General features: G+C 38.3%; 1 protein-coding gene across 2 annotated transcripts in view; it reads right to left on the bottom strand.

Annotated features, from left to right (window-relative positions):
• The window catches only part of TFB1M (transcription factor B1, mitochondrial), a 45,373-nt gene extending 24,728 nt beyond the window's left edge, over positions 1-20,645 (bottom strand). The window contains exons 1-4 of one of the 2 annotated variants that reach the window (XM_079148675.1): positions 20,452-20,645; positions 17,910-18,061; positions 4,519-4,627; positions 3,035-3,186 (exon numbers count right to left, since the gene is read on the bottom strand). In XM_079148675.1, the coding sequence (XP_079004801.1) occupies positions 3,035-3,186; positions 4,519-4,627; positions 17,910-18,061; positions 20,452-20,584 (546 nt within the window). In that variant the 5' untranslated portion in view covers positions 20,585-20,645. Of the gene's footprint in view, positions 1-3,034; positions 3,187-4,518; positions 4,628-17,909; positions 18,062-20,225; positions 20,421-20,451 lie in introns of those variants that run through there. The other variant, XM_079148676.1, reaches the window with a different exon arrangement.
• Between the last annotated feature and the right edge of the window lie 2,638 nt (positions 20,646-23,283).

Genomic DNA, 23,283 nt, shown 5'->3' with positions numbered 1-23,283 from the left:
ACTTGCAAAGGAATTCTGATAATAACTTTTGTTCCGAAACAACTATAAAGCTGAATAAAATATAGAAAACAATGTTTTTCACAAACTGAATAGGCACTGCAGGCCTGGGATCTGGAGAAGGGAAGGAGGTGAGCCAGGACTGCTCACTGACTACCTGAGGCCTTGTCCTGCACAGGCTGCAGCTCAGGCAGAGAAGGGAGGATGCATAGGGGGCCCAGTGGCCTCACACCTGGGGAGACAGACTGGAGGTGAGAGGCCTCCTCTGTCCCCCTGCAACATACACACACACACAACAAGGTGCCAGGGGGGCACAGGAAAGGAGAAAAGGACTGAGATTGAAAAAGAGGGTGCAAGGTGGTGAGTCAGAGCTCCCACAGGCCCGAGGCACATCTGCCTGGGACCAGAGAACCCTGAGGGAGCCGTGGCGCTCACACAGGGTAAGGAATGGCTTCTGCTCCCACCAGCTAAAGCAGAGAGGTTCCATCTCCAACGGCATACAAACAAAATAAAACAAGACTAAAAACAGCGATTTTATATCAGTCATGAACAAAAACACCAAGGAAAACACCACAGTGAGAAGAGAAAGGGTAGATATAAGAAGGCCCAAACAGAACTTGTGGAGATAAAAATACAGTATTTTAAGTAAAAATCCCATTAAAGAGAATCAAAGATGAATGCTGCAGGAGAATGGTGAATGTGAAGACGGTAATCAATATGCAGTAATTAATTGCAGAATTAATATGCAAGGTAAATTACTAACACTTCTTTTTTTCATAACAATTAAAGAAATAGCCCCAGAATTACTAATTCCTTTCTTCACTGCTGATTCTTTATTGTACCACAAACACACACTAAGCTGTCTGACTCTGAATCTTCTAATGCAGCCAAGGACCTGTTCTGCGCCGTGTCACAGAGCTCTGATCACTCAAGTCTTAGGCTTGAAGTGTGATTCTTTTCTTTTTGATTCTCTCTCAACATTTCTTTTGTATTCTTACAGGTCTCCTCAAGATGATCCTGGGAAATTCTACATTTCAAGATAAATTCCTTAAGGATTATAACTGTGTTCGATATACATAGTTTTCTGGAAATGATCAGCATCTTTAGAGTAATCATTTTTCTTTCCAGGGGTATAATACATTTTCTCAGTGAAATTTTGAGAGACTCTCAAGAGATTCAGATTGTTTTTTCAGGTCTTTTTTTTCTTCTTAGGTTTTCAAAATAATTGGTTAATATTTGTTTACTTCAATTAATATTTGTTTACTTCTTATTTCAATAAAAATATCTTTGATTTACTTTACTCTCTTCTGGATTTAGTTATCTATCACTAATTCGGTCCTAGAATCCTGTGTAACTTTTCTTTAAATATATGCAAACATGACAGGTACTTGTTAATAAATGTGGCTAATGGGGTGAATTGGGATCCACAAATTATAAATAGTAAAATTATTTCTGATTCAACCATACCAATTAGTCAATCCCAAGTACACAGGAATGTGAAAGGTAAAACAAAAAGCTCCTAGAGGATAACTGAAAGGCATCTTTGTATTCTCGAGATATAAAAGGATTTCTTCAACAACAAAGAGCACTGACTGTAAACTTAGTTAAGAAAACCCAATCTTCAAGACATTGTAAAAAAGACAATGACAAAACTCCATCCATCAGGAAAAATCTGTAACACATCTAACAATGTAAGAACTCTTCTGAATCAATAAAAGAAAGAAAAGTAGCCCAAAGAAAGATCAGCAAGCAGCTAACAGAAGATCCTCAAGTAACCTAAAAGACCAGGAAACATAAAACAATGCTCAATTTCAAAAAACACCACAGAGCAAATAAAACACCATGACATACACCATCATCCTCAGATTAAGAAAACACACAAGTCTGGCAAAACCAAGTACTGGCAAGAAGAATATGGAACAAAATGAAATCACTGCAGATGGAGATACAAACAGGCCTAACTCATGAGCACCACGCAGCATCATCCAGCAAGAGCAAAGATCCACTTCCATTTCTGGGCATAAGCCCCAGGGAAATCTTGCCCATGTGCCCCAGTTTACACAGATATGACAATGTTCATGAGAGTTTTATTTTTATGACAAAATACTGAAACTAATTTGGAGTCCCCCAAACAGGAGAAGGCACAAGTTATGACAGTCAAAGGGAAATTTATATAACTATATAAAACACATCTGGGAGTAACATGAGTGAATCCTACCAATGATGTTCAAGATAAAACATATATAGGGACATGCACGTATACATGTATATGTGTGTCATGTATGTGTATGTATGTATATATATGTACATATGTGTGTATACACACACACACACATACACACATCATTTATAAAAGTTCAAAAATGGCCCAAGCTGAAGTCTATTACTTATATGGACACAAGTCTATGTGGTAAGACTATGGAAAGGAAAAACAAATCCACAAGTCATAGTATTGGTTATCTTGGTGGTGGGAGTGGAGAGGCAATCAAAAGTGAGCTGACTCACAGTGTGCAGACCCCCTTTAAACTTCTGCAGCTGGAAAGATGAACTTGCCTACCCTGGAGGTATACTTTCTGCAGACTGAACTGGGCCATGCCTGCCACAGGGACACAAGCACAAAGGCTAGCTGAGCTGGGGGTGGAGACAGTGCACACACTAGATAATGGGGCCTTCAACCCGTACCTATTCTCAGCTCCAAGTTGACAATGACATGTGTTTTCATCCTAAGAGTCAAAGAACTGATCTATGCTGTCACAGCCAACATTGCGCAGAGTTCATCCTTTCTGCTCATGCCTGTGGCCGTCACAGCCCTACACACTGCCTTCCTGGTGGACACACATCAGTCACGTCTCCTGGGAAGCTCAGAGCAGGTGTTTATCATTCCATTACATGTTTAATGTTTGGCTGAGTCATCACTGGGTCTTTCTATGTATAATGGAGCATTAGGTTAGAATACAGAGTCAGGTAAAAATTGCATTGTTTGGGATTTTGACCATTTAATAACCAGAAAAAGTTAAGCCAGAATGTTAATGCTTACCTCAGCCACTTCCTTTTGAAAGGTCAAAGTCATCTGAGTTCTGCCATAAGTAAAAGGTCCATCTCTACAAGAAACGCTTTCAAGCCATTTGATAATCAGTGGTGTTGAAACATTAAAAGGCAGATTTCCAATTATATGTACGTTTGGGGGATCTGTTTGACAAGGAAAAAAAACTTAAAATAAGTATCAACAAATTCTGAATACCATTTTAGTTAAGAGTAAAGTCAAACTGGATATTAATAGCATCAAACACAAGAATCTGAAAAGATATAACTGAGTACTGTCCAGTCCTTTGATTCTTCAAAAGCGACATTTCCTCACAATTGAGTTCTGAGGTACTTAGGCAAAAATTTTACCTAATTAGTGCCCAGTCAGGTAATGACAGTGCTAGGAATTCTGGCTTAGGAAACAGATAAAAAACGAGTTGGACATGATGAAGTTAAAGCACCTAAGGGGTGCCAGGGCTCAGATGCCCTAAAATGGAATATGGGCTGGGTATAAAGATGTAAGTGCCCAAAATATTTGGGTAGGAAGTGAAGTCACAGTAGTGGAGTAACCCAGACTAATTTGTAGCAAGAAGACACGCTCAGAAAGAAAAATAGCAAAAACAACACACAAGAACTCAGTGGGAAAAAACCACTGGCAAAGAATAGGTAGAGAAAGTTCACAAATGTCAAAGGAAAAACAGGAGGGTGTTGGTGTCAGGGCAGACAAGAGCAGAGAAGACAACGCTGGACAACAGCAAAGGAGAGCAGGAGAGCGCAGTCAGAGGAGGCCTGAGACAGGCAGAAGACCACCGTGAGCCTCGCATGGAGCCTGGCGTGGCTGGGGCTGTGTGGAAGCCTTCAGGCTGTGCTGCGAGGTCTGGTGGAGGCTGGAGACTGCAAATACAGACCACCCTGAAGGAGCCTGGCCCTGGGGAGGCTAGACGAAGGGCAGCTAGAAGCCCATGTGTCAAAACCTCTGTTCCATTTGCTGTCAGAGTCTTTGATGAGCAAGAAATATACTGTGTACTCCAGAGCGCTGGGACACAGCAGGTTCCAGGGAACACTGTCCATGAAAACAGAGGGCCTTGGATAGAGTGTGAAAGAAAATGGAATAAAGTTAAACAAAGGCTTGAGTGTGGCCTGCTTTACATTTCTTTTTTCACATTTAGAAAAAGTAATACTTTATAAAAGTTTATCCCATCTATGTGGTATTGTAAAAATGACAACTACTTGCACAGAATCTAAAATATTTGAAAATTTGAGACAAGTTTTGAGACAAAAAGTATTTAAAAATTAGAATTAAGAAAAGGTCACTAGATTTAAATTCTGGAAGAAAGTAGGAAAGTAAAAAAATGACAACACATACTGTTTAACTCTTTAGATAGTCTAAAATATAAACATGTAACAGCGAACACTTGTAAAAGTGAAATATCTGTGATATAAATAATGATAAATGAAAAATTAAAAAAAAAAAAGAAAAAAACCCAAAGCACTTACCATCCTCCCAACGTCTTTTAAGATTTTCTGGAAAAGCCTTTTCTATTTTAAAGGTCAACACATCTCCATGAACAATTCTCAGTTTTCCAGGTGCTGCATCAGAAAGCATCTAGTTTATAAGAAGGTCAATAAAATGAGCTCTTACACACTTCAGACCAACAAAAATACAGTTTTTTAACCCATGCATCATTATATCTGTTGGAAAAGCCAGAGACTAAGGGCACTCATCCATGAACTGACAGAGTGTGGTGTCCACTGCAAGAGACCTACTGTGTTTCTGTCTAACACAGGAGGGTTAGGGACAGTCACAGGTAATACTGCAACAGTTCAGGACTGTACACGTGGCACTTGAGTGTAACCCTCAGAATGACTTCTATTTCTGTACAGAATTTGACATAAACTACACTCCTATCTCTAAGTTTTACAATTATAGACTAAGGATGTTATAATAAAATACTGAGAATTAGGAATAAGAAAAATAAGCTTAATCCAGCTAAATCTTTATAGCCTAAATACCTACACAGGATCCTACACATTATCAAGAACTTTAGCTTACTCTACGGGTAGATTCAAATTAAGTAGACAGTCCCTTGTCAATGCCACACCCCTCTTGGCATTCTGAGGCCACCCTCACCTAGCAGCCCTAATCTGAACATTTCTGGAATCACAGGCATTATCAACCTAATAAATTATCCTGTGTATTTTAACAATTGCTATCTCTCAGCCCATTTCCACCTTCCAGTCATTTGCCTTTGCCCCCTTTCCTTCAATCTTTCTAAGCAAAAATGAAAATGAACAACAAAACAAAACACATGGGTTCCTTTGTAATAGATCCCTCTCTAAATTTCATTCACTTTATCACCACACTCTCAGAACACACTAAAAAGCTGGCACTTAGTTTGCAAGGGCCTTATGGCCAAGTCAACCTATAAATTTGCATTATATCTCTGCATCCAATGCAAAACTTGATTCTTGAAGTTTCTGGTAAAATAGAAAGCATCAACCCAAGCTCACAACGCTTAAAACACAGGCATGAACGTGTCCAATGAGAACAAACATCACGCCAAAGCAGACTGCAGGAACAGGTGACCTTCCTCCCAATCAAGTCTCAGCTCAGGGGGCTCATAGATCCTTGGTCCAGCTTAGATGGCAAGATTCTAGAACTTGTTGAGGCTTACACAGGGACAGTCAGTAAACAAGTCAAGGGGAACTTTCTGTCCTCGGAACCTCTCAGTTCTTCCTCTAGCTCCATAAGCTGACCTTCTTTCCTAACACCCGGTCCTCACCTATTTCAGGCAACACAGGAAGGAATGAAGAGGTATCACAGAGGCCAGGAGTAAGGCAGCAGCTGGCTGACTGCTCCCACATTGTGCCTTGCCTGTGACTCCTGACAGCACTTAAGGTCACAGTTCATGTGTGCAGGTCTCTTTCCTCTGCCACAGCACAAACTCCTTGAGGTAGCACCTCTTTCTTATGGACCTGAGCAACACTTGCTGCAGGTGTTATGCATATTTAATAAGGAATGAACAAGCAAATGATCAAACAGCATTTAGCTTCTTGGAAGCTGGCTCCCAAAACATGTGGGGGTTAAGGAACGTGCAAAGATTTACTTCACTAATAAATGAGGTAGAATTATAATAATATTTCAGAAATATATAGCTGAAATCCCTATACTGGGATGAGAATTAATATTTTAAGTTTGGGATCCTCTAATATGATTGGTTAACCATGGCAGTTTAGTGAATATAACAGCATATTTTTGGTACTAACCTAACTTTGGGATTATTTTAAATTTAATAATTTGCTAAAACTTAACTTGATGAGTTCTAGTCAGTAAATTTCAGAAAACATAATAACCACAATATCCTAAATGAGAGCTAGCTCTCTATAGGACATGCTCTTATTATATAACACTGAGAATTTAATGACAGCATTGACCAACAAGAGAAAGCTAAATTTTTTTGATAATTATGCTTCACATAATTAAAACAAATTAGCATTTCAAAAGCAAAGTGGCAGAACTAAAAGTTCATGTTATATGATGTTAATGTACAGAAAGTAATCAAGTAACTTGTAATTAGGACTAAAAACAATGCAAATTTGATTCTGGTATTAATTCATATGCTAACAGCTACACTTAAAATATTAACTTTTTCCACATTTACAAACACCTGCACAGCAGAAAGCTAACATAAACACAAATGTACTTTCTTTTCCTAGGTTTAAAGTTGCCTGTCTACTCTATTTCTTCTGAATTCCCAGTTAGGTTTAAGTCTCAGTCAATGACAAACCAAATCCAATCTGTAAAAGGTCTACTTCCTCCTTGACATCTCTGTAGCTTCAGCTTCCTTTTGTGACTTACCACTGCAGAAGGAAAGGATGCGGGTGTTTAATGACTTCCCTGAAGACCTTGAAGCAATTCTGAGGGAAAAAGGGCTACACAGACTGAACTGATATTGTGATTATAGACAAGCCTTCTAAACACCTAAAAGGATACCCAGCAAGGACATAAGACTTTCTAAACAACTAGTCATACAGGAAGGCTTTCACCACTGCAACACTATGGAGGTGGGGGGTGGCAGGGTGGAAGGGTTGACTTTCAACAACCCCCGAGTGTGATCACATAAGGGGCCCAGAGGCACAGCCCATAGTGAGATCATGAATGTGGGCACCTGATTTCAGCCAGATGTGTATTCAGATACCCTTAACCTGTTCCATCATTTAACCTGTTCCAAAATTTAAATGATGGAACAGGTAAGACAGCTTCAAATAAAAGACCTTCATTAATTAGGACTACAAAAGAAATAAAAAGCCAAATCACAAAAAGAAGAATGTACGTAAAACGTGTGTTAAGAATCCTATCATCAGAATTGCTGACTCTCATGATTTGTATAATGAAATATATAAACCTTACTCTCTATTACAAGTAATCACACCAAATATCCAAGAGAGTAAATGTTTTTTTTTTTTCCCTTCTGAAAACAGGTTTTATAAAGGGTACATAAAACAAAACAATGGATAGTGCCTTTAATAAAAATCAGAAAACAAATACAGATGCATTCTGTGGCCTTTAAAAAAATAAAACAAAATGTAAAACTCCTTTAACAAGTCAGTTCTAGTGAAAGCTTTTCAGTAGGGGGGCAATTTTTGGTGGTCCATCTGGGGAGCTTTTTGGTGATTTAATTTGATTAGGGAAGAATTTATAAATTTTTGAGAACAAAGAACCACATATCAAATGGCTACTTTGTGCATTTTATGCCACCTTCTCAGGGTGACAAGCTCAAGGAAGTCAACACTTGGAGTGTGCTGGGCATGCATTACTTTCTTCCTGCGTTGCCACAGAGCAAGGCCTGAATGCTGCTGAAATAAATACTTGCAAAAGGGCTGGGCAAAATTGTCGTGTATGTAATATGAGAATAAAAAGATACATAATTGGAGCATGATGGGTAAAAACATAAGATCTTTACTTTTATGTAGACTACACAAAAAAGAGCAGTGCTGTTATTCAACAGGAGCTTAATATCAAAACCTTTTTAGGAAGAGGACGGCATGGCTGCAGCCAGCGCACCTGCTGGTTAGGCTGACCCATGTGCGGTGGGAGCCTGGGTACCGGTCTCATCCAGGGATCTAATGTGTGCTTAGGTGCATTTCCCCCTCAATGCCTGCTCCTTTATGTGTTCATATTTCTTATGAAAATCATAGAGTGGCATCTTTTTAGACTACACTGGACAATTCTCCTAAGCTGAAAGTATCTTCTGTTTCCTTGATTCTGTGGGTCACTGTTGCCTGAAGAGCAGTGGGCTCGCTGGGCACAGAGGTGCACAGGAGTTGCCTTCCTGTTCTCTACTTGATTTATAGTTTTTTTGTCACTGTAATAACTGCTACCAGCACTGATTTCTATCCTTCTACTTCACAGTGGACTGCAGATTTCTGCAGCTGTTTGGCACTTTTTGTTTACTTGAGTTTGTCTATGCTGTGATTAACTGTGGTCACCTCGAACAGGTTACATGTCTCAAGTGAGTAGTCATGTCACAAGAGAAAGTCAGGCAATTGTTCTTTTTGAATAATTTGCTAGAGATGAAATAATTTCAAAATTTTATTATCTTCAATTAAAAATAACTTTTTCTACAAGAATGTGTAAATTACTTTGTTCCTTTATAAGATGATAGTGTTTGCTTTGGATCTGATGTCCCCCCCAAGAGTTTATGTGTTATGGACTATGCAGTCATGCTCAGAAGTGAAATGATTAGATTATGTAATATGAGAATAAAAAGGAATCTGACCTAACAGTGGATTAATAATTTGAATGGACTTACTGGGAGGTGGTGAAAACTGTAGGCAGGTGGGGCACAGCTGGAAGAAGTAGGTCACTGGAGGCATGGCTTTGGAGACTAATTTGTCCCTGGTCCCTTCCTATCTCTCTCTGCTTCCCTTCATTGTGCCCTATGCCATGATGTTTCTGCCTTAGAGCTGACCAATCTTACTGAACCTCTGAAATCATGAGTCAAAATAAATCTTTTATCCTCCAAGTTGTTCCTGTCAGGTGTTTTGGTCATAGTGACAAAAAAACTGACTGACAGGAAGAAGAATAATTACATTAGTAGCAACCATTCACTGGCTCCTATCAGTACTCCAGGTTCTTCACATCAATTTCTACTTGCCCCTGTAATTTCCATGGAAGATACTGTTACTCCTGCTGCATATGGGAAAGTTGGAAGTTAAGAAAGGCTGAAGGTCAAGCTCAAGGTCACAAAACTAGTAAACAGCATATCTGAGATCTGAACACTATTTTGATTCTCAATCCCATGAACTTTCAACTATGCTTATGAAGTAGAAATAATCCCTGCATTTACCTATTATAAAATCCAGACATTATCTAATATTATCTAATAATAGTAACATGCCTTCTGTTTCCAAAATTCCATGAAACAAGCATAAAACTAAGTAAGAATTAGTTTCTTATTCTGGCCAAGATGGAGCACTAGGGACCATATATATTCTCCTGCCTTAATCTAATAACAAAAGGGACAAAGTACACAAAACAAGAATTTTCAGATAATGGACAACAGAAAGTACAAAACCCTGCAGATCCAAGAGGCTCCATGCACCTCATACACAGGAACCGTGAAGAAAACTGCACAAAGGCACATCATGACAAAACTGCTCAAAACCACTGGTAAAGGGAAAATCTTAAGAGCAACCAGTGGAGAAAATGGAGGCATAGAGACAGGATGACAAGAGATTTCCTGTCAGAAACAATGCAAATGAGAAGACAGGGAGCATCATCTTCAGGACACTGAAGCTACCAACATATTATTACTCAAAAACAGGTAAAATGAAGACTTTTCCAGACATATAAAAAGTCTAAATCATTTATCACCAATAGAAACACACTATAAGAAAAGTTAAAGGAATTCATTAAGCTTAAATAAAGGCACCAGATCAAAGTATGGATAAAGAGCCTTGGAAATGGTAACTATGTGAAGAAATATCTAGCAAGTTTTTCTCATTTTCTAAATATTTTAAATATAGAATTGATTTTTAAAATAAGAATAACAATGTTCTATAAACTTTATAACATAGGAAGAAGCAAAATGTAGGACATGATGGTGCAAGGCTTGGCAGAGATATGCAAATACATGGGGGGCCAGATTTGCATGCTGGGGGCTGGGGTTCTGGCTCAGTGGTAGAGTACTTGCCTAGCACATGTGAGGCACTGGGTTCAATCCTTAGCACCACACAAATAAGTGAATAAAATAAAGGCACTGTGTCCATTCATAGCTAAAAATATTTTTTAAAAAATTTGCATGCTGTAAGTGAACAATGTCACTTGGAGACAGACTCCAGTACATTAAAGATGTACACTATAAACTTGAAGTGACCACAAAAATGACAATAAGCTACAGACAATAAACTGCCATAGATGGAATACCACATTCCCCATTCCTCGGCAAGATGTTTACACTCTAATCTATGAATCTTCTGTCTGAGTGATTTTACTCGGGAAAAGGGATTTTGCAGATGCACTTGAGTTAAAGATAATGGATTGGGGAGATTATACTGGATTGTTTGGGTCCAATAAAATCACAAGTGTCTCACAAGAGAAAGGCAGCAGGATCATGGTAATAATGACAGAGACATAGAAGCAAGAGCTAATGAGTATGGGTGGCCCCTAGAAGTTGAAAACCAAGGCATCAAATGGATTCTCCCCTGAAGTCTCTAAGGAATGCAATCCTGTCAATCTTGATTTTAGACTTTAAATTCCAAGAACTTTAAGAGAATACAATTTTAAACACACTGAGTTTGTGGTGATTTTACAGCAGTAATAGAAAACTAATGCATAAGGCAGAGACTACCAAATCAGAGGGAAAAGGACCTGAGTAGATGCTGCATAAAAGAAACCTATTTTAAATATAAAGTCATGAATAGAGAAAAGACATATAAAAGAGATATAGTATGCTGACACTAATCAAAAGATAGCTGGAATAGCTAGGTAATACAAAACAAAGTGATTTCAGAGGAAACAATATTACCAGGGGTCATGAAGATCATTTCATAATTATAAAGGGGTCAATCCACCACAAAGACAAAGCAATCCTAAATGTTCATGAGCCTAGTAAGAGCACTTCAAACAGATGAAGTGCACTGACAGAACTGCAAGGAGAGAGACAAATCCATGATTATTATTTGGAGATTTCAATACTCTTCTCTCAACCAATAACTCTTTAGTAGACAAATAATCACCAAGGATAAAGAAGACCTGAACAACACTAACTTGATCTATGTGGAATCTACAGACTACCTCATCCAATGACAGCAGAAGGCATATTCTCTTTAAGTGCATAAGAAACATCCCCCTAAAAAAGATTCTATGCCATGGACTAAATCTGAAATAGATTTAAAATGCTTTGGGTCATGTAAGCATGTTCTCTGACCACAATCAAATTAAACTTAAAAATAATTACAGAAAGACATTGAAAAATAAAATCCCCAAATTTGCAAACTAAATGATACATTTCTAAATCATCCACAAGTCAAATACAAATCAAAAGGAAAGTAGAGCTGAAGGTTAAATGGAAATTCTGAACTACTTCTGAAATCTCTCTTTAAATCTACATCTCAAAATTTCTTTTGAAGTCTTCCTGTAAATTTAGTACCTTAAGACACTTAAATTTCTGAAAGGAAATGAAAGCATTTTTAATGGAATGAAAATTAAAATACAACATATCAAAACTTGTGGAATTCTGTTAAACAGTACTTAGCAGTACTTTATGGCACTAAATGTCTATAAGAAAACAAAAAGGTCTCAAATCAATGACCTCAGCTTCCACTTTAGAAAAGTCATAGAAACAACAATTAAGCCTAAAGTAAGCAGAAGGAAGGACATGAAGATTTCAGAGCAGAAATCAACACAATTGAAAACAGAAAACAACGAGAAAAATCAATCAAACTAAAAGCTTTTGCTGGGATAAGATCAATAAAGTTTACCAATCAACAGTCAGAGCAATAAGGAAAAAAACAGACATAAAATGACTTTGCAAGAGCAAAGAGGGGAAAGGTGACATCGCTCCACTACAGATGGTCTAACATTAAAAAATAGAATTCACATATTAATGAACTAAAAAAAGAAAAACCATGTGATTATTTCAATAAACATTTTTGCAAATCCAATATTCATTATTTGCCCCCTTCCCCCATAGACAACAAAACCTCAGCAAACCAGGAATACAAGAGACTTTCCTCAACCTGATAAAAGCAGATCTAGAAAAAAAAAACAACTAACATCATGGTCTGTTGTAAAGACTGAACGTTATTTCCCCTAAGGTCAGGGACAACACAAGGATGTGTATTCCTACTACGGCTATTTAACACTGTACTGGGGATCCTAGCTAACAAAAGAAGACAACTAACAGCCAGAAGAAATCAAGGCACAGATATTAGAACACAGAATGGAAAAATGTGTTCATTTGGTGACACGATAATGTATGCAGCAAAAACTAAGTAATCTACAAAACAGTCATTGATAAGTGAGTTTGGCAGGGTTGCAAGATACGAAGTCACCTCTAAAGAATCAACTGTTTGGGATAAATTTGACAACACATTCAAAATGTGTACACCAAAACTATAAAATACTGCCAAGACAAATTAGAGAAAATATAAATGGAGAGATATGTCACATTCAAAGATGAAAAGAATGTATCATTAAGATGTTGACGCTCTCCCAATTAATCTACAGTTTAAATCTAATCCCCAAAAAAATCCTGCCAGGCTTTTTAAAAAATGGAAATTGACAATCTGATTCTAAAACTATATGGAAATCAAGGTCAAATGATACTGAAAAGGAAGACTACATTACTTGACTTCATGTCTAAATACAAAGAAACCAAATCAATACACATTGAGAATGGTGAAAAGACAGACCAATGGACCAAGGGAACAGAATTCACGGTTCAGATATAGATTGACACATGTAAGAAAACAGTGCCAAGTCAATTCAATGAGAAAAAGAAAGGTTAATTTCAACATATGGGGCAAACACAAACAAAACACCAAAAACCCTGAGCCCTCACCTATGGCACACACAAAAACTAACTCACATGCATCACAGACCTAAATGCAAAAGCTAAAATGATAAACATCTTGAAAAAAAAAAAAATAAAAAAAAAAACAAAACAAAAGCGATTTCTACTAATCCTGATTTTGGCAAATATTTTAAAAATTTGACAAGCATCATATTTCTTTTTTTCTTTTTTTTTTTTTGGCGGTGCTGGGGATTGAACCCAGGGCCTTGTGCTTGCAACTGAGCTATCTCCCCAGCCCCATATTTATTTTTTAATGAACATCAATGTATTTAATATTTAAACAACAAAGATGTTGCAGATTTCACATGTAAAAAAGAGAGCGGATTGAAGACTAAAATAAATCTCAATCATGGGAATTATTTAAATAATAAGTACAGTAGATGCTTATTACTTAGATAACAGTTATAGTGTTATAATTTTTTAATGTTCATTTCTTTTTTTCATATTTTTATTGGTACATTATAATTATACAAAGTAGTAGGATTTGTTTTTACATATTCAGACAAAAAGCATATTTAAAAGTAAAAACTGATAAATTTGTGTTCTTCAAAAAACACTGTCAAGAAAATGAAAAGTCACAGTTGAGGAGAAAACATTTGTAAAACATCAATCTGAACTATATAAAGATCTCTTAAAATTCAACATTAAAAAAAGAGCAATAAAAATTTAAACAATTCCCCACAGAAAATAGAAATGGCAAAAAAGCACATAAAAATATATGCAATGTGATTCTTCATTACAGAAATGCCAATAAAAACCACAATAAGATACCACCGCTCCTGACTAGGATGTGAAAAACACTATACTAATTATGAACTGGTATGAAGAATAACCTCCATGCTCAATGATGGAAATGTAAAATGGTACAGCTGCCTCCTAACCTCTATACCTACCCAGAGAATTGCATGGGAATGTTCAAATAGCTTTATTTTTATGTGCAATGGTAAAAAAGCACCTGACGTCCATCAGTAGGCGGATGGATGTATTTACAAAATTGGAATATCCATACAATGGAATACTATTCAGCAATAAAAAGGAGCAAACTATTGGTAAGATACCTCAACTTGGGTGAATCTCAAAGTAATTATGCAAATAGAAGACATCAGACAATAAAGAGTACATACTGAATGGGCTGGGGTTGTAGCTTAGTGGTAGAGTGTTTGCCTGGCACATGTGAGGCAATGAGTTCGACTCTCAACACCACATATAAATAAGGGTATTATGTCCATCTACAACTGAGAATATTAAAAAAGAGTACATACTGAATGATTCCATTTATATAAACTTCTAAAAAATGGAAAACAGTGTGGTAACAAAAGCAGGCCAATGGTTGCCTGAAGACAGGTAAGGGGAGGAGGGGATGGATTACTGAGAAACGTAAGAACTCTTCATGGTGAAGTTCATTATGTTGACAGTGGTAATGGTTTTGTGTGATTATACATATGTCAGAACTCAGTGATTTGTATACCTGCAATATGTGCAATTTACTGAGCATCAACTACATCTCAGTAAAGGTGTAAAACAAACTACTTAGCATGGCAAATTCTTCATAAATATTTTCTATTGTTATTAATGTATGAAGCCTTTTAAAAAAGACAAAAATGAAGAAGAATCTGAACTATCTGTCTGAAGGAGAACACAATATTTATGAAATAATTCACAGTTCAGAAATGATGGGAGAACCCATTAAGGCTTCAAGCTCCTTGAGCGGTCAGGAATCTCTTTACTCCTCTCCATAAAAATGTAAAAAATAAATAAAATAAAATAGCAAAAAACAAATGCCAAGGACTGCACACTTGGAATGCCACAGCATTAAGAGAAAGAAACCCTGGGTGTCCCATGCAAGCTGGATGAGCTGGAGAAAGCCCGTTTCCAGGGCACTGAGGATTCCAGTGCACCAGTGGAGTAACATTACTTTGGTCCCATAGTCGTTCCAGATCAGCAGTCTCCTGATCAATCCTGAGTCACCAGCGGTTCCTCTGTTATTGTGGACAACAATTTAATAATTATTTATAATCCAGATTTACCGAGTGCTTGCTAAGTGTCGGGCGACACGTAGTTCCTCTAACCACCTACGAATCACTGAAGCTCAGAGAGACAGCTTCTGCCCAACGTCACACAACTAGCACAGACCCTGGCGTTCACATTCCTCAGCACAGAACCACACTGCGCTGCGTTCAGGCCTCAGACACGGTTTCTCTCTTCTGCAGCACTGAGTTGTCACCAGTTGTTCTTTCCCTGAGCTGCTTCCTGATTACACTGTAAGAACTAAATTAAGCTACAAATGATATACTTTCAGCCAGAAGTCTTTTTATAAATTATTATACTTTCTTTAAAAAGTAATTCTATTAGCTTAGAAATCACTAAAATGGAATCCTTAAAATAGATCACTCTTCTTCTGCTTTTACTCAGCTTTATGATTAATTTAGGACCTCTAATAGAAAGTGGTTTTACATATTGAAACATTCTTTACAGGAAAAAGAAGCCTATTTGATAATTTAGTACCCAACATTTCTTTTTAAGGCAAGTTCCTTTCCGGCACAGAAGACACTAAGAATTAATTTTACTTCTTCTGAAATGTATGAGAAGTCAAATTCATATTTCCTATAATTCACCTTGAAATTAGCCTTGATATTTGGAAAAAAGAGCACAAAAAGTTTCTGATAATCCATGCTACGTATTTACTTTTACTCCCTATGACACATTTAGTCAGCTCATTCCACACATGGATACACACAGTTACAGAGAAAGACCACCTTCCAACTCCCCCTGGAGTCAGACTTTACACCTGTAGTGTAGACACAGCAGGGAACGAAACTCAAGGAACTCTCTACCCTCACAGGCACTTACATTCCAGAAGAGAGAAGAACAATACACACTACGTCCAGTGATGAGAAATCTAATGAGATAAAATACAGCAGAGGGTTACCCGGCAGGGATTGGCAGACCGGGGCAGGGGTTGAGAAGAGATGGGGGCACTGGACTTTAAACAGCCCGTCTTCAAAGATCTCCACTTCAGATTACAGAGGAGAATATGCAAATTAAAGTGGGAATTTACAGAAAGAAAACTGATTCACTCCCTCGCCTAATAAGAAGGAATGCATGTACCAGATGAGGAAATTTTGAGGGCTAAGAAATTCCTATAAGGGGCTGGAGTTGTGGCTCAGCAGTACATGTGTGAGGCCCTGGGTTTGATACTAAGCACCACATATAAATAAATAAAAGATCCATTGACAACTAAAAAAAAAATATTAAAAAAAAAAAAAAAAGAGAGAAATTCCTTTAAGAGTGAAAAAGTCAGACAAGTACTCCTTACATCCAGAAAAGACTACCACAAATCTGAAGGGAATTATGCAGCATTCAGTTTCTTTTTATCTTCTCATCATTGATTTCATCAATAACATTGTTCCCACTTCCACCTCAAATTGAGATATAGTTCTTAAAATAAGAACGACTGAAAGCAAACATCACTATTAAATCCCACATTTGATCAAGAAATACGTACTACATTACAGTCCCAAAATAAATTAGAAATCTGAAATGAATCCTGATGGGCAAAATTAGACAAAATTAAACATTATACAATTCTTTAAGGTCTAAATACTAGATAAAGATGGGAAATCATTGTTTCTAAAAAATCTGACGTACACAGAGTCCCACATTTTCAAACAAATTTTCTCATACCATTCTGATAGAACTTAAATATTTTTCTATTAATATATACACAAGTAAGTATTAGAATATACTAATTTTAAACCAATTTGCCCTGTTGTATGGAAGAAAGAACGTGGATACTTTTATTGTTCTATTATAGTCACATAATAAATTGTCAAAGGCTCAGGGCTCTTTCAATGTTTTAGAATTACACAGGAATCAAACAGAGGCCCTTAAGTCATTAAGTGCCCCCTATGAGGATTTCCCTTTACACAATGCCTGAAATAATCAGTTTCACTGTTTGCTGAGGTTTTAAAAACTTAAGTTCCTCCTTATTTCAAATCCTTGATCCAGTATCCCTCAATTCCCACCTGTTTTATTTCTTTCTTAGGAAAGATCAAAACAAACTTATTCTCTCTACTGCCAGCTAGGAAGACCCACACTCAAGGTTTCTTCTCTCCCACTAAAATACGCCCATTCTTTCAAATATTTCCCATATAACAGTACCTGTGTTTTAAAGATATATGTACTATTTCAATCAAACCTCATCCTAAATCTGTAAGTAAAATGATATAACTTCATTTCTTTACTTACAAAATTCTCCTATAAGAATGCTTAACAATTAGTCTCTCTAGACCAATGAACATCTTCTCCAGTAAAATGATATAACTTCATTTCTTTACTTACAAAATTCTCCTATAAGAATGCTTAAGTTTAACAATTAGTCTCTCTAGACCAATGAACATCTTCTCCATCTCTTGCTTGTGGAAATACATTTTGAACCCAAATGAATGAGGTTCAGAAAAGTCATGCCAATGCATCATTATTGGCCATTTTTACCTTTTTTTTTTTTTTTAAATAGGAACAGACATGATATACACAGTTAATGATAAATTTTAAAATAAGGTCACTAAAAACATTTTAGCATCATTGTGTATAGCAGATTTTCAAGCAGTAGTCAACACATCATCTGGGGATGCTTCATAGAACGCACATTTCTAGATCTCTCAATCAAAATCTCTGTGATTCTGATCTGTAATCTGGGGAGCAATTTATATAATCCTTGGTTTCTCTGGGGTCTAAGAATAATGGCCTAATATTTTACATTGTGTTTCTGCTTCCTAAAAAAAAAAAAAGACATTTTAAGTATCTTACCTGTAATCCAGGAATAAATCGAGTGTCTTTTTCAACCACCAAAAGTTCAGCAACATTGGCATTGAGAATGGACCTTGTGATTCCCCCTGGCCCGGGACCCACTTCATAAACATAAGCATTTGTCAGATTGCCAGCTTTCCTTACAATTTTATCTAGAGGGGGAAAAAAAGTTTAATTATCTTGATCATTTTGGCAAATTTCAATGTATGGACTTTAAAATTTTTATGAGCCTTTACTCAACCAATTAATCTTTTATATACAATACATACTTGATTAGCTAGCCCTTGACCTAAACAGCATATAGTGGCCATTCAATATTCTATATTCTAATATGCCATTCATATTACTGTTGAACTGTACTAGTACCTTAACAAAAACAGGATTATCATTATCAAATTTCCTTAAATTCAGCAAAACTATGTTCACATTCTGAATCACCAATGCTGTTAGTTAAAAGTGCAAAAACAAAAAGTGCAGGCAGTCTCCATTTTTACCTATAGACACCTACTAGGTAGTCAGAATGGCAATGGCAACAAGTTCCTGGATCAAAGACTCTCAGAACTTTGAATTTTTGGAAACGTTTAGAAAAAAGTCAAATTCAGCACTTGAGGTTTTCTAAGATTTGCAAATACATACGCTAATATGGAAATAATACTTTTTTGAGTAGTCAATTTAAGTCAACAGACCTTAAGAAATCAGAAGAGCAAAATATCAGTGATTTGTTGCAACTAATCAGCACTTCTGGAAAAACATAAAATGTACTGGTCTTACTGACTGAGAATCCAAGCAACTGGGCCTCTGAGGATAGTGGAGATTTAGCTACTAAAAACAAACCAGCACTTCTCAACAGTGTCCACTGACACTAAACAGTCCCAATTTTGGTTATTTAGGTAACCTTAATAAGCATAAAGGCAAAAAGACTCTTCCAAAAATAGTCTTTTAATGGATGCAGGGAGGGAATGAGCATCCACTAACCATTTGTTATGGGTGATTTTCATACATCCTCTCACCAAATCCCTCTAACATGTAACTAAGAACTACTCTGAACTTTACAATTTCCTTGTTTATTGTTTTATTTGTGAATGGTCACCTAAAAAAGCAGTGGCAGAGAAAGAACTCCAACTCTGGTGTAAATTACTAAAGCCAATACTTGCTCCCTTACAGTAACCAAATGCGTATCAGAGGGAATAATGATTCATTAAGCACAGTCTTTATGTAATGAATTTAATATTCTCATCTTTTAAAAATGTAAAGCTATGACAGTAGGCAGAACAGTGTTTTTACCCTCAAACTTCTCAGGCATTCAAATACAAATGAATAACAAGAATGCAATGTCAAATCACTAAGTGTGGGTGTTTGGGTGTTCATCTTGGTCTGCTCCCATCTGAGCTTTTCACTCAAGTATTTTAATTTCCGTTCACTCGGGTTCTCATCCGAAGAGTAAATTATCATTATCTACAATCTAGAACTTATTCCTGAAGCTCAGTAAAGACTCACATGAGAAAATGTAAATGATGCTTTCTCTTGCTGTTAAATAAAAAGACCTATGTTTTCAACCCTCAATGATTTTTATATTCAGCATGAGGCTTACAACTAGTAGAAAAGGCTAATACTAGTTAACCCAAAGAATGTTAGAAATGGGCAATCTTTTACAGTTCTTGTAGTAGGCCCCTCTTCCAATTAAAAAAAGACCACGTGAGTGGAAACTGTTTCACTGAAAATAATGCTACAGACAGAATGAAGGCAACAGGTCCAAGAAATTAAAACAACTTAGTTATGCTTTATGAACTGTCCATCATTTAACAAAGACTTCATGGGTGTGATTTACTACTCTTTTCAACTTCTACAAGGGATCAAGTAGTGGAATGAAATATCAAAATCTCAAAACTAGTGTACACATTTATCATAGAGCTTATAGCAAGCTCATACAAGAGCATCACTAAGAAATGGGGGTGGTGGTTAAACACACATCAAAACGTATCCTCTTGTACCTCAAACTGGAGAATTTCACTGTATGTAAATCTTACCTCATAAAACCACTTAAAAAAAACAAGGCGAGGGAATATAAACTACCTGTTCACTCTCACAGCTTGTGCAATCTGTATTCACTGATTATCTGCACCCTCGAGGGTTCTTGGCTCAACAGGTACGTGTCTGAATAACGAATCCTACGAGGATTTCTGAACAAGGTACTGCGGAAACCTTCGCACGACCTTAAGCCCTAATAACTTCTAAGAGCACGCGGAGCCAGTCCGAGCGGCACGTGCGGTCCCAGGTCCCACTTCAAGGGTAACGAGCGAGACTCGGCCCACAGACCTCCGGACGCGAACCTTCCTCCCCCGGGCTGCTCCGCGCCTTCCCGCGCCCGCAGCTACACCCCTGCGCGCCGGGCTCTGTGCGAACATCGCCCCGCACGTGCGCCTGGGGCGGCGGGACTCCTCAGGAGGCCGGGCTCTTAGGACCCGCGGCGAGGTCCGCGCGAACCCGCCTGCCACAACCCAGGGGCGCCGGGACACCACGGGCGCACTGCCAATGCATCCACCTGTCAGCCTCAAGTCCAGAAGAAAATTCTGGGATAGCTGCTTCGCTGCTTGCAGTCTGAACAACTTAATGAGTTCTCGAAGGGTGGGCAACGGCGGGAGGCGGAAGGTGGGCAGCTTCCCGGAGGCAGCCATGAGCCCCCGCAAACGCCGCCGGACCTTTCCCGGAGCTCCCACAGCGTGAGGCGGGGGAGGAGCCTGAAGCAGTAGGGCCCGCCTCCTGGCCCGCCTTATTGGATGGCCGTCCTCTCCGGAAGTGACGAGAAGGACAGGAAATCCGGGTGTGCTGAGGGAGCGCGCGCTGCGTCCCGCGGAGAGCGGTGCAGGCTGGGTGCGCGGTGGTTTCCGCCCTTGAGCGCGTGGCGTGGATTCTCGCGAGTGGGCGGGGTCTGGGAGAGTCCTGCAGCGCCGCAGCCCGGCCGCGGAGGGCAGTGCGGGTCTATGACAAGTAGAGTGCGGGTGACTAGCGATCAAACGCCTTGTTGCTTGGGTGTTTTTAAGAACCTCAGCCCTGCAGGTGCTGCATGGCACGCATCCGTGCTCTCAGCCTCAGTCTTCAGTCTGTTAAATGGGCATTTGTCAACTTCAGCATTGTAAGCCCTGGAGTGAGGCCGCGAGTGTGCGAGTTCAGGACTTAGTGGAATCCGGGCGTATGGTAAACGCTCAGTGGTGGTGGACATTACAGGTGATTTGGCAGAAGGCGATTCATTTCGGCCCATTTGTTGAGAGGCCAGCGTTAGAATGCAGTTCTTTGGGCCCTTGTATGCAGTGGAGGAGAAAAGTCACCTTTTTTGTTGTTAAATTAACCTAAATTTCGCCTGCCGATGCCTCCACACTAGTCCTTCGTGGGGAACTCTGGCCTTAGTACCTAACCTGAAAACCTAATGTGGGAGTATCCTTTTGTAACAGCTGAGTCTCAGCTCCAGTCAATTGCAGGCGGCGAAATGATTCAAATAAGGCAAAACCTCTATGTAATCAATTGTCTGTGCAATCAGTTGTCAGGTTTTCTGTTCATAAATCCTGCCAAATGACCTTGCTGGCTGGAGTTCTTTGAACCTTTTCTGGTTCTGAAGGCTGCCTCATTTTAGAATCGTGAATAAAAGTCAGGATCTTTAATCTGAATTTGTTGTAATGTTGTGTTGTAGTATTTTAGACTTTGGAAAGTGTTTTCAGATACATCGACTTTTTAAAAAAATCGTTTACTCACAGCGTTGTGGAATAGAACAAGTAATGCAAACATCAGTGCACGGCAGAGTACACGAACGCTTAGAAAGGTGATAAAACTTAACAGAAGTCACAATGCTAGAAAATCGTGGACTCCAGAACCAGTCCAGGTTTCCAGAATTATACAATGGCTTCTCTTTCTGTGGCAGTGCCTGTGCAAAGGGTGGAGGTTGCCTCTCCATGTTCACCTTAGCAGGTTTTCTTAGTGTCCCTTCATGCTCCAAGTATGGCAGCCTCTAACTCAGGGCAGTAAGTGGAAAGCTAAAGGAAGGGGCCTGGGGATAAACCTGATTATTCTAATAGAAGCTAACGTTCATAGAGCTTCCAGATAAGTGCCAGGCTTTACAAGTGAGTTCTTTACAACTATTGTCTCATTAATTGTTACAACACATGAATGAGTAGATTCTATTGCTACATGTTTTTGAAGCTAAAGTAAGGCCTCAGAGGTTCAGTGGTTTGCCCATGCTGCAAATCTCATGAGTGATGAAGTCATGGTTTCAACCTTCACCGTTCAGATCCTGCTTTTTAGGCAGTGCCATGTAGAGAGGTCATTTGACTTGCCTAGGATGGTTACATGCAAGTACAGAGAGAAGACTCATGAGAGTTCTGTCCTTCTGTTACATCAGAGAACACTAGAAAGCAAAGGAAAATATTAAAAGCTCTTTGATATGTGGGGGAATTTTGCTCTTCCAGCCCTGTTGTAGTTTGTTGTTGTTTTTTGGCAGATTGCTGCATTGGTCACAAGTGAATCATAAATTTATGTCTTGAGTATTAAGTTGTTTAAAAGTCAATGGAAAACCAAATAACAGTGGGTAGATGTTGAAATTCCAGTGGAGATCCCAACCAGATCCATTATAGCTGTCTTAGAACTCTGAGATAATCTGATGCAGCTCCTGGCTTTAGAAAATAGAGCCGTGACTCCCACGGTGGTAAGGAGATTTGCCTGGTGTGGCATCACAGTGTAGGTTGAAAGCCTAAACTCTTGACTCGGGTCTTATCGACCATAACACACTATACCTGAGAAAACATTCAATCACGTTATCTTCATCATTTTGTTTTCCCATTTCAATTTCTATGAGAATGAGATTTACTGTGCAGAGATGAATGTGAGGACATTTGAGCTGCTCAGGGTCACATAGCAAAGTACACAAAGAAGGTGACCTGAGTTCTTCCGCATCTTATTTGCCATACCCTCAACTACTGTATCAGCTTAAATTATTTTTTAATTAATTAATTAAGGTTAGTTTTATGGTGCTATTTAAATACATATAAATAAGAGTCTAGGTATAAACTCAAGCTTACAGTTTTCATATGACTAAGACACAATCAAAATAAATCTATACCAACCTACAAAGCCAAAACTAATTCTCTTATTAATTTACAACAATGATTGATGTTAAACCACTGCTCTTAATGCTGGGCTGGCTGGCTGGCAGGATTTCTTTCTTTTTTTTTTTTTCCCCTAATTCTACTTATCAATGCTATAGTGTGCCATATTTTGATTGAATATTCTCATCAGTTTTCTGGAATCAAAATACTACCAAATTTGTGTTCAAAATTTTTGTCACTGTCATTTGGGAGAATATGGATGCTACATATTCAGTCTGCCT

This window comes from Sciurus vulgaris (genome assembly GCF_902686455.1).
Source record: "Sciurus vulgaris genome assembly, chromosome: 7".
In the NCBI taxonomy this organism is placed as follows: domain Eukaryota; kingdom Metazoa; phylum Chordata; class Mammalia; order Rodentia; family Sciuridae; genus Sciurus; species Sciurus vulgaris.
This window is presented reverse-complemented; position numbering and strand designations above follow the sequence as displayed.